The 20,409-nt window shown below is 43.9% G+C and overlaps 1 protein-coding gene across 1 annotated transcript in view; it reads left to right on the top strand.

Moving 5' to 3' along the window:
- Positions 1–3,408: 3,408 nt before the first annotated feature.
- LOC109885242 (neuronal acetylcholine receptor subunit alpha-9-I) overlaps positions 3,409–20,409 on the top strand; it is a 23,377-nt gene continuing 6,376 nt past the window's right edge. The window contains exons 1-5 of the mRNA XM_031815023.1: positions 3,409–3,454; positions 4,988–5,133; positions 8,008–8,162; positions 14,688–14,868; positions 17,437–17,653. Of these exons, the coding sequence (XP_031670883.1) occupies positions 3,409–3,454; positions 4,988–5,133; positions 8,008–8,162; positions 14,688–14,868; positions 17,437–17,653 (745 nt within the window). The remainder of the gene's footprint in view (positions 3,455–4,987; positions 5,134–8,007; positions 8,163–14,687; positions 14,869–17,436; positions 17,654–20,409) is intronic.

Below are 20,409 nucleotides of genomic sequence, written 5' to 3'. Positions count from 1 at the left end.
GGAAGCCTCACCACTGCCCCCTCCCCTCCCTACCCTCCCACCCTCCCTTCCCTCCCCCCCCTCCCCCCTCCCCCTCCCACCCTCCCACCCTCCCCCTCCCCACCTCCCACCCCCCTCCCACCTCCCCTCCCTCCCCTCCCACCCTCCCCCCTCCTCCCTCCCACCCTCCCCTCCCCCCTCCCCCCTCCCCTCCCCCTCCCCTCCCCCCCTCCCCCTCCCCCTCAGACCTTCAGATGGAGGGCCATCAGTTCCCAGTAAAAAATGACAAACGCTAATTATTATTCTCCCTTCTGGTGCAAACACATGACGGTTAACCAGTGGGATCGATATACATACGGTCTAAACCAGCGGGATCATATACCTACGGTCCTAAACCAGTGGGATCAATATACCTACGGTCTAAACCAGCGGGAATCATATACCTAACGGTCTAAACCAGAGGGCCTCATAATACCTACGGTCTAAACCAGCGGGATCATAGTACCTACGGTCTCGAGGATCATACCTACGGTCTAAACCAGCGGGATCATATACCTACGGTCTAAACCAGCGGGATCAATATACCTACGGTCTAAACCAGCGGGATCATATACCTACGGTCTAAACCAGCGGGATCATATACCTACGGTCTAAACCAGTGGGATCAATATACCTACGGTCTAAACCAGTGGGATCATATACCTAGCGGTCTAAACCAGTGGGATCATATACCTACGGTCTAACCAGCGGGATCATATACCTACGGTCTTAAAACAGCGGGATCATATACCTACGGTCTAAACCATGGGGATCATATACCTACGGTCTAAACCAGGGGGATCATATACCTACGGTCTAAACCAGGGGGATCATATACCGTACGGTCTAAACCAGCGGGATCATATACCTACGGTCTAAACCAGCGGGATCATATACCTACGGTCTAAACCAGCGGGATCATATACCTACGGTCTAAACCAGCGGGATCATATACCTACGGTCTAAACCAGTGGGATCATATACCTACGGTCTAAACCAGCGGGATCATATACCTACGGTCTAAACCAGCGGGATCATATACCTACGGTCTAAACCAGCGGGATCATATACCTACGGTCTAACCAGCGGGATCATATACCTACGGTCTACCAGCGGGATCATATACCTACGGTCTAAACCAGCGGGATCATATACCTACGGTCTAACCAGCGGGATCATATACCTACGGTCTAAACCAGCGGGATCATATACCTACGGTCTAAACCAGTGGGATCATATACCTACGGTCTAAACCAGTGGGATCATATACCTACGGTCTAAACCAGCGGGATCATATACCTACGGTCTAAACCAGCGGGATCATATACTACGGTCTAAACCAGTGGGATCATATACCTACGGTCTAAACCAGTGGGATCATATACCTACGGTCTAAACCAGTGGGATCATATACCTACGGTCTAACCAGCGGGATCATACCTACGGTCTAAACCAGTGGGATCATATACCTACGGTCTAAAGTATTCAGACCCTCCCTCCCTCCCTCCCTCCCTCCCTCCCTCCCTCCTCCCTCCCTCCTCCCTCCTCCCTCCCTCCCTCCCCTCCCTCTCTAAATAATAAAGGGAAACCCTTGAATGAGTTGGACTGGTACTGTAAGACCCTCCCTCCCTCCCTCCCTCCCTCCCTCCCTCCCTCCCTCCCTCCCTCCCTCCCTCCCTCCCTCCCTCCCTCCCTCCCTCCCTCCCTCCCTCCCTCTCTAAATAATAAAGGGAAACCCTTGAATGAGTTGGACTGGTACTGTAAGACCCTCCCTCCCTCCCTCCCTCCCTCCCTCCCTCCCTCCCTCCCTCCCTCCCTCCCTCCCTCCCTCCCTCCCTCCCTCCCTCCCTCCCTCCCTCCCTCCCTCCCTCTCTAAATAATAAAGGGAAACCCTTGAATGAGTTGGACTGGTACTGTAAGACCCTCCCTCCCTCCCTCCCTCCCTCCCTCCCTCCCTCCCTCCCTCCCTCCCTCCCTCCCTCCCTCCCTCTCTAAATAATAAAGGGAAACCCTTGAATGAGTAGGTGTGTCCAAACTTCGGACTGGTACTGTAAGTATTCAGACCCTTTACTCAGTACTTTGTTGAAGCACCTTTGGCAGCGATTACAGCCTCGATTCTTCTTGAGTTTGACGCTACAAGCTTGGCACACCTGTATTCGGTGAGTTTCTCCCATTCTTCTCTGCAGATCCTCTCAAGCTCTGTCAGGTTGGATGGGGAGCGTCGCTGCACAGCTATTTTCAGGTCTCTCTAGAGATGATCCATCGGGTTCAAGTCCAGACTCTGGCTGGGCCACTCAAGGACATTCAGAGACTTGTCCCGAAGCCACTCCTGCGTTGTCTTGGCTGTGTGCTTAGGGTCGTTGTACTGTTGGAAGGTGAACCTTCGCCCCAGTCTGAGGTCCTGAGTGCTCTGGAGCAGGTTTTCATCAAGAATCTCTCTGTACTTTGCTCCGTTCATCTTTGCCTCGATCCTGACTAGTCTCCCAGTCCCTGAAAAACATCCCCACAGCATGATGCTGCCACCACCATGCTTCACCTTAGGGATGGTGCCATGTTTCCTCCAGATGTGAAGCTAGGCATTCAGGCCAAGGAGTTTAATCTTGGTTTTATCAGACCAGAGAATTTTGTTTCTCATAGGCTTGAGAGTCCTTTAGGTGCCTTTTGGCAAACTCCAAGAGGGCTGTCGTGCCTTTTACTGAGGAGTGGCTTCCGCCTGGGGTCTGAATGCTTTCCGAATGCACTGTGTGTAGTGCTCTTTGACACCCCTGTTGTCCTGTCTGATCTAAGGGTTGTTCTCTGCCTGATTGACATCTGTCTCAGTGTGTGTGTGTGTAACACAGTAAGGCAGAGTGTGTGTGTGTCTTGGGGTGTGTGTGTCTGTGTTTCTTGGGGTGTGTATGGGCAGATAGATGTTCATGTATCTGGTTTCACGCTGTGTCCTTGTGCTACCTGATATCCCCCAGCTCGTGTGTGTGTGTGTGTGTGTGTGTGTGTGAGAGAGAGAGATATCCTGGTTCAGTGACACAACGGAACACAAAAATAACGACCAGCTTAGCGTCAAGACTCTAGAACACAATGTCTACATTCTAGTGTTCTATCCAGAGTGTTCTATCTAGAGTGTTCTGTGCAGAGCGTTCTATCTAGAGTGTTCTATCTAGAGTGTTCTATCTAGAGTGTTCTATCTAGAGTGTTCTATCCAGAGTGTTCTATCTAGAGTGTTCTATCTAGAGTGTTCTATCTAGAGTGTTCTGTGCAGAGTGTTTTATCTAGAGTGTTCTGTGGCTGGGCTGTGGATCACAATGGGACTCCATAGAAGAGGATTCTAACTAGGCCGTCTCTGTTATTTGCGAGTTGAATAATTGATCTGTTGGTTGGAGGCAGCAGGGCAACATGAAGATGGTGGTGCTGCTGGTGTGGATCAGCTGCTGGATCGATGGTGAGAGAACCTCTGTCATGTTGTTAATTAGTGTTATAGATAAATGGTGAGAGAACCTCTGTCATGTTGTTAATTAGTGTTATAGATAAATGGTGAGAGATCCTCTGTCATGTTAATTAGTGTTATAGATAAATGGTGAGAGAACCTCTGTCATGTTAATTAGTGTTATAGATAAATGGTGAGAGAACCTCTGTCATGTTAATTAGTGTTATAGATAAATGGTGAGAGAACCTCTGTCATGTTGTTAATTAGTGTTATAGATAAATGGTGAGAGAACCTCTGTCATGTAGTTAATTAGTGTTATAGATAAATGGTGAGAGAACCTCTGTCATGTTGTTAATTAGTGTTATAGATAAATGGTGAGAGAACCTCTGTCATGTAGTTAATTAGTGTTATAGATAAATGGTGAGAGAACCTCTGTCATGTTGTTAATTAGTGTTATAGATAAATGGTGAGAGAACCTCTGTCATGTTAATTAGTGTTATAGATAAATGGTGAGAGAACCTCTGTCATGTTGTTAATTAGTGTTATAGATAAATGGTGAGAGAACCTCTGTCGTGTTAATTAGTTTTATAGATAAATGGAGAGAGAACCTCTGTCATGTTAATTAGTGTTATAGATAAATGGTGAGAGAACCTCTGTCATGTTAATTAGTGTTATAGATAAATGGTGAGAGAACCTCTGTCATGTTAATTAGTGTTATAGATAAATGGTGAGAGAACCTCTGTCATGTTGTTAATTAGTGTTATAGATAAATGGTGAGAGAACCTCTGTCATGTAGTTAATTAGTGTTATAGATAAATGGTGAGAGAACCTCTGTCATGTAGTTAATTAGTGTTATAGATAAATGGTGAGAGAACCTCTGTCATGTTAATTAGTGTTATAGATAAATGGTGAGAGAACCTCTGTCATGTTGTTAATTAGTGTTATAGATAAATGGTGAGAGAACCTCTGTCATGTTAATTAGTATTATAGATAAATGGAGAGAGAACCTCTGTCATGTTGTTAATTAGTGTTATAGATAAATGGTGAGAGAACCTCTGTCATGTTGTTAATTAGTGTTATAGATAAATGGTGAGACAACCTCTGTCATGTTGTTAATTAGTGTTATAGATAAATGGTGAGAGAATCTCTGTCATGTTGTTAATTAGTGTTATAGATAAATGGTGAGAGAACCTCTGTCATGTTGTTAATTAGTGTTATAGATAAATGGTGAGAGAACCTCTGTCATGTTGTTAATTAGTGTTATAGATCAATAATTCCTCCCTCTCCCCCACACCCCCTCTCCCCCTCCCTCTCCCCCACCCCCCCTCTCCCCCTCCCTCTCCCCCATCCCATCCCCCCTCTCCTCATCCCCTCCCTCCCCCTTCTCCCTCCCTCCCCCCTCCCTCTACCCATCCCATCCCCTCTCACCCTCCCCCTTCTCCCTCCCTCCTCCCTCCCCCCCTCTACCCTCCCTCCCTCTCCCCTCCCCCCCTCTACCCTCCCTCCCTCTCCCCCATCCCATCCCCTCTCCCCTCCCCCTCCCTCCAGTGTGTACCAGTGCCCAGGGTCGTTATGCCCAGAAGCTGCTTAACGACCTGATGGAAAATTACTCCAGTGCTCTGAGACCAGTAGAGGACACGGACAAGACCCTGAACGTCACACTACAGATCACGCTGTCTCAGATCAAAGATATGGTGAGGACTCACTATAGACCATCACCCTGTCTCAGATCAAAGATATGGTGAGGACTCACTATAGACCATCACCCTGTCTCAGATCAAAGATATGGTGAGGACTCACTATAGACCATCACCCTGTCTCAGATCAAAGATATGGTGAGGACTCACTATAGACCATCACCCTGTCTCAGATCAAAGATATGTTGAGGACTCACTATAGACCATCACCCTGTCTCAGATCAAAGATATGGTGAGGACTCACTATAGACCATCACCCTGTCTCACTATAGACCATTACTCTGTCTCAGATCAAAGATATGGTGAGGACTCACTATAGACCATCACCCTGTCTCACTATAGACCATCACCCTGTCTCACCATAGACCATCACCCTGTCTCACCATAGACCATCACCCTGTCTCACTATAGACCATCACCCTGTCTCAGATCAAAGATATGGTGAGGACTCACTATAGACCATCACCCTGTCTCACTATAGCCAATCACCCTGTCTCACTATAGACCACTACCCTGTCTCAGATCAAAGATATGGTGAGGACTCACTCTAGACAATCACCCTGTCTCAGATCAAAGATATGGTGAGGACTCACTATAGACCATCACCCTGTCTCACTATAGACCGTCACCCTGTCTCACTATAGACCATCACCCTGTCTCAGATCAAAGACATGGTGAGGACTCACTATAGACCATCACCCTGTCTCACTATAGACCATCACCCCGTCTCACTATAGACCATCACCCTGTCTCAGACCAAAGACATGGTGAGGACTCACTATAGAGCATCACCCTGTCTCAGATCAAAGATATGGTGAGGACTCACTATAGACTATAACCCTGTCTCACTATAGACCATCACCCTGTCTCACTATAGACCATCACACTGTTTCACTATAGACCATCACCCTGTCTCACTATAGACCATCACCCTGTCTCAGATCAAAGATATGGTGAGGACTCACTATAGACCATCACCCTGCCTCAGATCAAAGATATGGTGAGGACTCACTATAGACCATCACCCTGTTTCAGATCAAAGATATGGTGAGGACTCACTATAGACCATCACCCTGTCTCACTATAGACCATCACCCTTTCTCACTATAGACCATCACCCTGTCTCACTATAGACCATCACCCTGTCTCACTATAGACCATAACCCTGTCTCACTATAGACCATCACCCTGTCTCAGATCAAAGATATGGTGAGGACTCACTATAGACCATAACCCTGTCTCACTATAGACCATCACCCTGTCTCACTATAGACCATCACCCTGTCTCAGATCAAAGATATGGTGAGGACTCACTATAGACCATCACCCTGTTTCAGATCAAAGATATGGTGAGGACTCACTATAGACCATCACGCTGTCTCACTATAGACCATCACCCTGTCTCACTCTATAGACCATCACCCTGTCTCACTATAGACCATCACCCGGTCTCACTATAGACCATCACCCTGTCTCACTATAGACCATCACCCTGTCTCACTATAGACCATCACCCTGTCTCACTATAAACCATCATCCTGTCTCACTATAGACCATCACCCTGTCTCACTATAGACCATCACCCTGTCTCAGATCAAAGACATGGTGAGATCTCACTATAGACCATCACCCTGTCTCACTATAGACCATCACCCTGTCTCACTATAGACCATCACCCTGTCTCACTATAGACCATCACCCTGTCTCACTATAGACCATCACCCTGTCTCACTATAGACCATCACCCGGTCTCAGTTCAAATACATGGTGAGGCCTCACTATAGACCATCCCCCTGTCTCACTATAGACCATCACCCTGTCTCACTATAGACCATCACCCTGTCTCACTATAGACCATCACCCTGTCTCACTATAGACCATCACCCTGTCTCACTATAGACCATCACCCTGTCTCACTATAGACCACTCACTAGAGTGCAGGGCTCCCCGACCCTGTTCCTGGTGTACTGCAGGACTCTCCAACCCTGTTCCTGGTGTACTGCAGGACTCTCTCTCCAACCCTGTTCCTGGGTTACTGCAGGACTCTCCAACCCTGTTCCTGGGTTACTGCAGGACTCTCCAACCCTGTTCCTGGTGTACTGCAGGACTCTCTCTCCAACCCTGTTCCTGGGTTACTGCAGGACTCTCCAACCCTGTTCCTGGTGTACTGCAGGACTCTCTCCAACCCTGTTCCTGGGTTACTGCAGAACCCTCCAACCCTGTTCCTGGTGTACTGCAGGACTCTCCAACCCTGTTCCTGGGTTACTGCAGGACTCTCTCTCCAACCATGTTCCTGGTGTACTGCAGGACTCTCTCTCCAACCCTGTTCCTGGGTTACTGCAGGACTCTCTCTCCAACCCTGTTCCTGGTGTACTGCAGGACTCTCTCTCCAACCCTGTTCCTGGTGTACTGCAGGACTCTCCAACCCTGTTCCTGGGTTACTGCAGGACTCTCTCTCCAACCCTGTTCCTGGTGTACTGCAGGACTCTCTCTCCAACCCTGTTCCTGGGTTACTGCAGGACTCTCTCTCCAACCCTGTTCCTGGGTTTACTGCAGGACTCTCTCTCTAACCCTGTTCCTGGGTTACTGCAGGACTCTCTCTCCAACCCTGTTCCTGGGTTACTGCAGGACTCTCTCTCCAACCCTGTTCCTGGGTTACTGCCTCTATGTCATTTGTGCAATGTATTTTTAATGTCTCTAGAGGGCAGCAGTGGATCGTAATGTAGATATAACAATGTTAGTCAAATAACCAGGATGTGAAGGTTCATCTGTCCTGACGTCTTACGTGTGTGTGTGTGTGCGCGTGTGTGTGTGTGCGCGTGCGCGCGCGCGCGCGCGTGTGTGTGTGTGTGTGTGTGTGTGCGTGTGCAGGACGAGAGGAACCAGGTGTTGACTACCTACCTGTGGATCCGTCAGACGTGGTTCGATGCGTACCTGAAGTGGGACAAAGAGGAATACGATGGACTGGAGGTTATCCGCATCCCCAGTAACCTGGTCTGGAGACCTGACATAGTGCTTTATAACAAGTCAGTCTGGGTCTCTGTCTCTCTCTGGAGACCTGACATAGTGCTTTATAACAAGTCAGTCTGGATCTCTCTCTGTGGAGACCTGACATAGTGCTCTATAACAAGTCAGTCTGGATCTCTGTCTGTGGAGACCTGACATAGTGCTCTATAACAAGTCAGTCTGGATCTCTGTCTCTCTGTGGAGACCTGACATAGTGCTTCATAACAAGTCAGTCTGGATCTCTGTCTCTCTGTGGAGACCTGACATAGTGCTCTATAACAAGTCATTCTGGATCTCTGTCTCTCTGTGGAGACCTGACATAGTGCTTCATAACAAGTCAGTCTGGATCTCTGTTTCTCTGTGGAGACCTAACATAGTGCTCTATAACAAGTCAGTCTGGATCTCTCTCTGTGGAGACCTGACATAGTGCTCTATAACAAGTCAGTCTGGATCTCTCTCTGTGGAGACCTGACATAGTGCTCTATAACAAGTCAGTCTGGATCTCTCTCTGTGGAGACCTGACATAGTGCTCTATAACAAGTCAGTCTGGATCTCTGTCTCTCTGTGGAGACCTGACATAGTGCTTCATAACAAGTCAGTCTGGATCTCTGTCTCTCTGTGGAGACCTGACATAGTGCTCTATAACAAGTCAGTCTGGATCTCTGTCTCTCTGTGGATACCTGACATAGTGCTTCATAACAAGTCAGTCTGGATCTCTCTGTGGAGACCTGACATAGTGCTTTATAACAAGTCAGTCTGGATCTCTCTCTTTGGAGACCTGACATAGTGCTCTATAACAAGTCAGTCTGGATCTCTGTCTCTCTGTGGAGACCTGACATAGTGCTTTATAACAAGTCAGTCTGGATCTCTCTGTGGAGACCTGACATAGTGCTTTATAACAAGTCAGTCTGGATCTCTGTCTCTCTGTGGAGACCTGACATAGTGCTTTATAACAAGTCAGTCTGGATCTCTCTGTGGAGACCTGACATAGTGCTTTATAACAAGTCAGTCTGGATCTCTCTCTCTCTGTGGAGACCTGACATAGTGCTTCATAACAAGTCAGTCTGGATCTCTGTCTCTCTGTGGAGACCTGTCATAGTGCTCTATAACAAGTCAGTCTGGATCTCTCTCTTTGGAGACCTGACATAGTGCTCTATAACAAGTCAGTCTGGGTCTCTGTCTCTCTGTGGAGACCTGACATAGTGCTTTATAACAAGTCAGTCTGGATCTCTGTCTATCTGTGGAGACCTGACATAGTGCTCTATAACAAGTCAGTCTGGATCTCTCTCTGTGGAGACCTGACATAGTGCTCTATAACAAGTCAGTCTGGATCTCTCTCTCTCTGTGGAGACCTGACATAGTGCTTTATAACAAGTCAGTCTGGATCTCTCTGTGGAGACCTGACATAGTGCTTTATAACAAGTCAGTCTGGATCTCTATGTGGAGACCTGACATAGTGCTTTATAACAAGTCAGTCTGGATCTCTCTCTGTGGAGACCTGATATAGTGCTCTATAAAAAGTCAGTCTGGGTCTCTCTCTGTCTCTCTGTGGAGACCTGACATAGTGCTTTATAACAAGTCAGTCTGGATCTCTCTCTCTCTACATATCTCTCTATATACCTCTCTTTATACTTCTCTGTGTCTCTATATACCTCTCTATATACCTCTCTATAGACCTCACTGTGTCTCTATATACCTTTCTATATACCTCTCTATGTACCTCTCTATATACCTCTCTATATACCTCTCTATATACCTCTCTGTGTCTCTATATACCTCTCTCTATACCTCTCTATATACCTCTCTATATACCTCTCTATGTACCTCTCTATATACCTCTCTCTATACCTCTCTATATACCTCTCTATATACCTCTCTATATACCTCTCTATGTACCTCTCTATATACCTCTCTATATACCTCTCTATATACCTCTCTATGTACCTCTCTATATACCTCTCTATATACCTCTCTATATACCTCTCTGTGTCTCTATATACCTCTCTATGTACCTCTCTATGTACCTCTCTATATACCTCTCTATATACCTCTCTGTGTCTCTATATACCTCTCTATATACCTCTCCATATACCTCTCTATATACCTCTCTGTGTCTCTATATACCTCTCTGTGTCTCTATATACCTCTCTATGTACCTCTCTGTGTCTCTATATACCTCTCTATATACCTCTCTATATACCTCTCTATATACCTCGCTGTGTCTCTATATACCTCTCTATATACCTCTCTGTGTCTCTATATACCTCTCTATATACCTCTCTGTGTCTCTATATACCTCTCTATATACCTCTCTATATACCTCTCTGTGTCTCTATATACCTCTCTGTGTCTCTATATACCTCGCTCTGTCTCTATATACCTCGCTCTGTCTCTATATACTTCTCTGTGTCTCTATATACCTCTCTATATACCTCTCTATATACCTCTCTGTTTCTCTATATACCTCTCTATATACCTCTCTTTGTCTCTATATACCTCTCTGTGTCTCTATATACCTCTCTATGTACCTCTCTGTGTCTCAATATACCTCTCTGTGTCTCTATATTCCTCTCTAGGTACCTCTCTATATACCTCTCTGTGTCTCTATATACCTCTCTATATACCTCTCTGTTTCTCTATATACCTCTCTTTGTCTCTATATACCTCTCTATATACCTCTCTGTGCCTCTTATACCTCTCTGTGTCTCTATATACCTCTCTGTGTCTCTATATACCTCTCTATATACCTCTCTATATACCTCTCTGTGTCTCTATATACCTCTCTCTATACCTCTCTATATAACTCTCTATATACCTCTCTATATACCTCTCTGTGTCTCTATATACCTCTCTATATACCTCTCTTTATACCTCTCTGTGTCTCTATATACCTCTCTGTGTCTCTATATACCTCTCTCTATACCTCTCTATATAACTCTCTATATACCTCTCTATATACCTCTCTCTATACCTCTCTATGTACCTCTCTATATACCTCTCTATATACCTCTCTATATACCTCTCGGTGTCTCTATATACCTCTCTATATACCTCTCTATATACCTCTCTATATACCTCTCTGTGTCGCTATATACCTCTCTATATACCTCTCCATATACCTCTCTATATACCTCTCTCTATACCTCGCTATGTACCTCTCTATGTACCTCTCTATATACCTCTCTTTGTCTCTATATACCTCTCTATATACATCTCTATGTACCTCTCTATATACCTCCCTGTGTCTCTATATACCTCTCTGTATCTCTATATACCTCTCTGTTTCTCTACATACCTCTCTATATACCTCTCTGTATACCTCTCTATGTACCTCTCTATATACCTCTCTGTGTCTCTATATACCTCTCTATATACCTCTCTATATACCTCTCTATATACCTCTCTTTATACCTCTCCGTGTCTCTATATACCTCTCTGTGTTTCTATATACCTCTCTGTGTCTCTATATACCTCTCTGTGTCTCTATATACCTCTCTATATACCTCTCTGTATACCTCTCTATATACCTCTCCATATACCTCTCTATATACCTCTCTTTATACCTCTCCGTGTCTCTATATACCTCTCTGTGTTTCTATATACCTCTCTGTGTCTCTATATACCTCTCTGTGTCTCTATATACCTCTCTGTATACCTCTCTATGTACCTCTCTATATACCTCTCTGTGTCTCTATATACCTCTCTATATACCTCTCTATATACCTCTCTATATACCTCTCTTTATACCTCTCCGTGTCTCTATATACCTCTCTGTGTTTCTATATACCTCTCTGTGTCTCTATATACCTCTCTATATACCTCTCTGTATACCTCTCTATATACCTCTCCATATACCTCTCTATATACCTCTCTTTATACCTCTCCGTGTCTCTATATACCTCTCTGTGTTTCTATATACCTCTCTGTGTCTCTATATACCTCTCTGTGTCTCTATATACCTCTCTATATACCTCTCTATGTACCTCTCTATATACCTCTCTGTGTCTCTATATACCTCTCTATATACCTCTCTATATACCTCTCTATATACCTCTCTATATACCTCTGTATATACCTCTCTATATACCTCTCTTTATACCTCTCTGTGTCTCTATATACCTCTCTATATACCTCTCTATGTACCTCTCTATGTACCTCTCTATATACCTCTCTGTGTCTCTATATACCTCTCTATATACCTCTCTATGTACCTCTCTATATACCTCTCTATATACCTCTGTATATACCTCTCTATATACCTCTCTTTATACCTCTCTATATACCTCTCTATATACCTCTCTGTGTCTCTATATACCTCTCTATTTACCTCTCTATATACCTCTCTATATACCTCTCTGTGTCTCTATATACCTCTCTATATACCTCTCTATATACCTCTATATATACCTCTCTATATACTCTCTGTGTCTCTATATACCTCTCTATATACCTCTCTGTGTCTCTATATACCTCTCTGTGTCTCTATATACCTCTCTATATACCTCTCTATATACCTCTCTGTGTCTCTATATACCTCTCTATATACCTCTCTATATCCTCTCTGTGTCTCTATATACCTCTCTATATACCTCTCTGTGTCTCTATATACCTCTCCATGTACCTCTCTATATACCTCTCTAATACCTCTCTATATACCTCTCTGTGTCTCTATGTACCTCTCTATATACCTCTCTGTGTCTCTATATACCTCTCTATATACCTCTCTATATACCTCTCTCTGTACCTCTCTATATACCTCTCTATATACCTCTCTATGTACCTCTCTATATACCTCTCTATATACCTCTCTGTGTCTCTATATACCTCTCTGTGTCTCTATATACCTCTCTATATACCTCTCTATATACCTCTCTATATACCTCTCTATATACCTCTCTATACACCTCTCTGTGTCTCTATATACCTCTCTATATACCTCTCTGTATACCTCTCTATATACCTCTCTATATACCTCTCTATATACCTCTCTGTGTCTCTATATACCTCTCTATATACCTCTATATATACCTCTCTGTGTCTCTATATACCTCTCTATATACCTCTCTATACACCTCTCTGTGTCTCTATATACCTCTCTATATACCTCTCTGTATACCTCTCTATATACCTCTCTATATACCTCTCTATATACCTCTCTATATACCTCTCTGTGTCTCTATATACCTCTCTATATACCTCTATATATACCTCTCTGTGTCTCTATATACCTCTCTATATACCTCTCTATATACCTCTCTGTGTCTCTATATACCTCTCTATGTACCTCTCTATATACCTCTCTCTGTACCTCTCTATATACCTCTCTATATACCTCTCTGTGTCTCTATATACCTCTCTATATACCTCTCTATATACCTCTCTGTATACCTCTCTATATACCTCTCTATATACCTCTCTATATACCTCTCTATATACCTCTCTGTGTCTCTATATACCTCTCTATATACCTCTCTATATACCTCTCTGTGTCTCTATATACCTCTCTATATACCTCTCTGTGTCTCTATATACCTCTCTATATACCTCTCTGTGTCTCTATATACCTCTCTATATACCTCTCTATATACCTCTCTATATACCTCTCTATATACCTCTCTCTGTCTCTATATACCTCTCTATGTGTATATTTATACTGGGTGTGTGTCTGTGTGTCTCTGTGTGTCTCTGTGTTTCTCTGTGTGTCTCTGTGTGTCTCTGTGTCTCTGTGTGTCTCTGTGTGTCCGTTTGTCTCTGTGTCTCCGTGTCTCTGTGTGTCCGTGTGTGTCTCTGTGTCTCTGTGTCTCTGTGTGTCTCTGTGTCTCTGTGTCTCTGTGTCTGTGTGTCTCTTTGTGTCTCTGTGTCTCTGTGTCTCTGTGTGTCTCTGTGTGTCTCTGTGTCTCTGTGTCTCTGTGTCTGTGTGTCTCTTTGTGTCTGTGTGTCTCCGTGTCTCTGTGTATCTGTGTCTCTGTGTGTCTCTGTGTGTCTCTGTGTCTCTGTGTCTCTGTGTGTCTCTTTGTGTCTGTGTGTCTCCGTGTCTGTGTGTCTCTGTGTCTCTGTGTCTCTGTGTCTCTGTGTCTCTGTGTGTCTCTGTGTGTCTCTGTGTGTCCGTGTGTCTCTGTGTCTGTGTGTCTCTGTGTGTCCATTTGTCTCTGTGTCTCTGTGTCTGTGTGTCTCTGTGTGTCCGTTTGTCTCTGTGTCTCCGTGTCTTTGTGTCTCTGTGTGTCCCTTTGTCTCTGTGTCTCTGTGTCTGTGTGTCTCTGTGTGTCCGTTTGTCTCTGTGTCTCCGTGTCTTTGTGTCTCTGTGTGTCCCTTTGTCTCTGTGTCTCTGTGTCTGTGTGTCTCTGTGTGTCCGTTTGTCTCTGTGTCTCCGTGTCTGTGTGTCTCTGTGTCTCCGTGTCTGTGTGTCTCTGTGTCTCTGTGTCTCTGTGTGTCCGTTTGTCTCTGTGTGTCTCTGTCTCTGTGTGTCTCTGTCTCTGTGTCTCTGTGTGTCTCTGTGTGTCTCCGTGAGTCTCTGTGTCTCTGTGTGTCTCTGTCTCTGTGTGTAGGGCTGATGAGGAAGCATCTGGTCCAGCAGACACCAACGTGGTGTTACGTTACAATGGAGAGATAACCTGGGACATGCCGGCCATCACCAAGAGCTCCTGTGTTGTGGACGTCTCCTACTTTCCCTTCGACTGGCAGTGGTGTAACCTCACGTTTGGGTCCTGGACATACAACGGCAACCAGGTACACACTCTGTCTGTCTGTCTGTCTGTCTGTCTGTCTGTCTGTCTGTCTGTCTGTCTGTCTGTCTGTCTGTCTGTCTGTCTGTCTGTCTGTCTGTCATTCTGTCTGTCTGTCATTCTGTCTGTCTGTCATTCTGTCTGTCATTCTGTCTGTCTGTCTGTCTGTCTGTCTGTCTGTCTGTCTGTCTGTCTGTCTGTCTGTCTGTCTGTCTGTCTGTCTGTCTGTCATTCTGTCTGTCTGTCTGTCTGTCTGTCTGTCTGTCTGTCTGTCTGTCTGTCTGTCTGTCTGTCTGTCTGTCTGTCTGTCTGTCTGTCTGTCTGTCTGTCTGTCTGTCTGTCTGGTCTGTCTGTCTGTCTGTCTGTCTGTCTGTCTGTCTGTCTGTCTGTCTGTCTGTCTGTCTGTCTGTAGGCCTAGTCTAAACTAACCCTGTCTGTCTGTCTGTCTGTCTGTCTGTCTGTCTGTCTGTCTGTCTGTCTGTCTGTCTGTCTGTCTGTCTGTCTGTCTGTCTGTCTGTCTGTCTGTCTGTCTGTCTGTCTGTCTGTCTGTCTGTCTGTCTGTCTGTCTGTCTGTCTGTCTGTCTGTAGGCCTAGTCTAAACTAACCCTGTCTTAGGTCAGTTAGGATCACCACTTTATTTAAAGAATGTGAAATGTCAGAATAATAGTAGAGAGAATGATTCTTAAAATAAAGTGGTGATCTTAACTGACCTAAAACAGGACATTTTTACTGGGATTAAATGACAGGAATTGTGAAAAACTGAGTTTAAATGTATTTGCCTAAGGTTTATGTAAACTTCAGACTTCAACTGTAGGTATACATGTATGGTATTATATCAAATCAAATCAAATCAAATGTATTTATATAGCCCTTCGTACATCAGCTGATATCTCAAAGTGCTGTACAGAAACCCAGCCTAAAACCCCAAACAGCAAGCAATGCAGGTGTAGAAGCACGGTGGCTAGGAAAAACTCCCTAGAAAGGCCAATACCTAGGAAGAAACCTAGAGAGGAACCAGGCTATGTGGGGTGGCCAGTCCTCTTCTGGCTGTGCCGGGTGGAGATTATAACAGAACATGGCCAAGATGTTCAATGTTCATAAATGACCAGCATGGTCGAATAATAATAAGGCAGAACAGTTGAAACTAGAGCAGCAGCACAGTCAGGTGGAAGTTGAAACTGGAGCAGCAGCATGGCCAGGTAGACTGGGGACAGCAAGGAGTCATCATGTCAGGTAGTCCTGGGGCATGGTCCTAGGGCTCAGGTCAGTTGAAACTGGAACAGCAGCATGGCCAGGTGGACTGGGGACAGCAAGGAGTCATCATGTCAGGTAGTCCTGGGGCATGGTCCTAGGGCTCAGGTCCTCCGAGAGAGAGAAAGAAAGAGAGAAGGAGAGAATTAGAGAACGCACACTTAGATTCACACAGGACACCGAATAGGACAGGAGAAGTACTCCAGATATAACAAACTGACCCCAGCCCCCCGACACATAAACTACTGCAGCATAAATACTGGAGGCTGAGACAGGAGGGGTCAGGAGACACTGTGGCCCCATCTGAGGACACCCCCGGACAGGGCCAAACAGGAAGGATATAACCCCACCCACTTTGCCAAAGCACAGCCCCCACACCACTAGAGGGTTTTCTTCAACCACCAACTTACCATCCTGAGACAAGGCCGAGTATAGCCCACAAAGATCTCCGCCACGGCACAACCCAAGGGGGGGGGGGGGGCAACCCAGACAGGAAGATCACATCAGTGACTCAGGAAGAGACATTGGCAACGCAGGAAAATACATTGGCAACACAGGAAGAGACATTGGCAACACAGGAGGAGACATTGGCAACACAGGAAGAGACATTGGCAACGCAGGAAGAGACATTGGCAACACAGGAAGAGACATTGGCAACACAGGAACAGACATTGGCAACACAGGAACAGACATTGGCAACGCAACAACAGACATTGGCAACACAGGAACAGACATTGGTGCATCAAAGCTGAGACCAAGAGACAGAAAAACAGCTTCTATCTCAAGGCCATCAGACTGTTAAATATCCATCACTAGCAGCTACCACCCTGTTACTCAACCCTGCACCTTAGAGGCTGCTGCCCTATATACATAGACATGGAACACTGGTCACTTTAATAATGGAACACTAGTTACTTTAATACTGTTTATATACTGCTTTACTCACCTCATATGTATATACTGTATTCTACTGTATTTTAGTCAATGCCACTCTGACAATGCTCGTCCTAATATTAATATATTTCTTAATTTCATTATTTTACTTTAGATGTGTATTGTCGGGTCTTGTTAGATATTACTGCACTGTTGGAGCTAGAAACACAAGCATTTCGCTACTTCTGCAATAACTACTAAATATGTGTATGTGACGAATACAATTTGATTTGAACAGACATTAGCTACGCTGTTTGCATACTGTGTATGTGTGTGTGTGTGTGTATACTGTGTGTGTATGTGTATACTGTGTGTGTGTGTGTGTGTGTATGATTGTGTGTGTGTGTACTGTGTATATACACTGTAAGTGTGTATACTGTGTCTCCAGGTGGACATTGCCATGGGGATGGACAGTGGGGACCTGTCGGACTTTGTGGAGAACGTGGAGTGGGAGTGTCACGGAATGCCGGCGGTCCGGAACGTCATCATGTACGGCTGCTGCTCAGACCCGTATCCTGACATCACCTACACCCTCCACCTGAAGAGACGGTCTCTCTTCTACATCTTCAATCTGCTGCTGCCCTGCTTCCTCATCTCCTTCCTAGGTACTGGTATCACCAGGCACCATCATTATTAATATTCCTAGGTACTGGTATCACTAGCATCATCATTATTAATATTCCTAGGTACTGGTATCACTAGCACCATCATTATTAATATTCCTAGGTACTGGTATCACCAGCATCATCATTATTAATATTCCTAGGTACTGGTATCACTAGCATCATCATTATTAATATTCCTAGGTACTGGTATCACTAGCATCATCATTATTAATATTCCTAGGTACTGGTATCACCAGCACCATCATTATTAATATTCCTAGGAACTGGTATCACCAGCATCATCATTATTAATATTCCTAGGTACTGGTATCACCAGCACCATCATTATTAATATTCCTAGGTACTGGTATCACCAGCATCATCATTATTAATATTCCTAGGTACTGGTATCACCAGCACCATCATTATTAATATTCCTAGGTACTGGTATCACCAGCATCATCATTATTAATATTCCTAGGTACTGGTATCACCAGCACCATCATTATTAATATTCCTAGGTACTGGTATCACCAGCATCATCATTATTAATATTCCTAGGTACTGGTATCACCAGCATCATCATTATTAATATTCCTAGGTACTAGTATCACTAGCATCATCATTATTAATATTCCTAGGTACTGGTATCACCAGCACCATCATTATTAATATTCCTAGGTACTGGTATCACCAGCATCATCATTATTAATATTCCTAGGTACTGGTATCACCAGCATCATCATTATTAATATTCCTAGGTACTGGTATCACCAGCATCATCATTATTAATATTCCTAGGTACTGGTATCACCAGCACCATCATTATTAATATTCCTAGGTACTGGTATCACCAGCACCATCATTATTAATATTCCTAGGTACTGGTATCACCAGCACCATCATTATTAATATTCCTAGGTACTGGTATCACCAGCACCATCATTATTAATATTCCTAGGTACTGGTATCACTAGCATCATCATTATTAATATTCCTAGGTACTGGTATCACCAGCACCATCATTATTAATATTCCTAGGTACTGGTATCACCAGCACCATCATTATTAATATTCCTAGGTACTGGTATCACTAGCATCATCATTATTAATATTCCTAGGTACTGGTATCACCAGCACCATCATTATTAATATTCCTAGTTACTGGTATCACTAGCATCATCATTATTAATATTCCTAGGTACTGGTATCACCAGCATCATCATTATTAATATTCCTAGGTACTGGTATCACCAGCACCATCATTATTAATATTCCTAGGTACTGGTATCACTAGCATCATCATTATTAATATTCCTAGGTACTGGTATCACCAGCACCATCATTATTAATATTCCTAGTTACTGGTATCACTAGCATCATCATTATTAATATTCCTAGGTACTGGTATCACCAGCACCATCATTATTAATATTCCTAGGAACTGGTATCACCAGCACCATCATTATTAATATTCCTAGGTACTGGTATCACCAGCATCATCATTATTAATATTCCTAGGAACTGGTATCACCAGCACCATCATTATTAATATTCCTAGGTACTGGTATCACCAGCACCATCATTATTAATATTCCTAGGTACTGGTATCACCAGCATCATCATTATTAATATTCCTAGGTACTGGTATCACCAGCACCATCATTATTAATATTCCTAGGTACTGGTATCACCAGCATCATCATTATTAATATTCCTAGGTACTGGTATCACCAGCATCATCATTATTAATATTCCTAGGTACTAGTATCACTAGCATCATCATTATTAATATTCCTAGGTACTGGTATCACCAGCACCATCATTATTAATATTCCTAGGTACTGGTATCACCAGCATCATCATTATTAATATTCCTAGGTACTGGTATCACCAGCACCATCATTATTAATATTCCTAGGTACTGGTATAACCAGCATCATCATTATTAATATTCCTAGGTACTGGTATCACCAGCATCATCATTATTAATATTCCCAGGTACTGGTATCACCAGCATCATCATTATTAATATTCCTAGGTACTGGTATCACCAGCATCATCATTATTAATATTCCTAGGTACTGGTATCACCAGCACCATTATTATTAATATTCCTAGGTACTGGTATCACCAGCATCATCATTATTAATATTCCTAGGTACTGGTATCACCAGCATCATCATTATTAATATTCCTAGGTACTGGTATCACCAGCATCATCATTATTAATATTCCTAGGTACTGGTATCACCAGCACCATCATTATTAATATTCCTAGGTACTGGTATCACCAGCACCATCATTATTAATATTCCTAGGAACTGGTATCACCAGCACCATCATTATTAATATTCCTAGGTACTGGTATCACCAGCACAATCATTATTAATATTCCTAGGTACTGGTATCACTAGCATCATCATTATTAATATTCCTAGGTACTGGTATCACCAGCACCATCATTATTAATATTCCTAGGTACTGGTATCACCAGCACCATCATTATTAATATTCCTAGGTACTGGTATCACTAGCATCATCATTATTAATATTCCTAGGTACTGGTATCACCAGCACCATCATTATTAATATTCCTAGTTACTGGTATCACTAGCATCATCATTATTAATATTCCTAGGTACTGGTATCACCAGCATCATCATTATTAATATTCCTAGGTACTGGTATCACCAGCACCATCATTATTAATATTCCTAGGTACTGGTATCACTAGCATCATCATTATTAATATT

Source organism: Oncorhynchus kisutch, unplaced genomic scaffold, assembly GCF_002021735.2.
Source record: "Oncorhynchus kisutch isolate 150728-3 unplaced genomic scaffold, Okis_V2 Okis07a-Okis12b_hom, whole genome shotgun sequence".
In the NCBI taxonomy this organism is placed as follows: Eukaryota; Metazoa; Chordata; class Actinopteri; order Salmoniformes; family Salmonidae; genus Oncorhynchus; species Oncorhynchus kisutch.
Note: the sequence above shows the minus strand (reverse complement) of the source record. Positions and strands in the feature narration are given on the sequence as shown.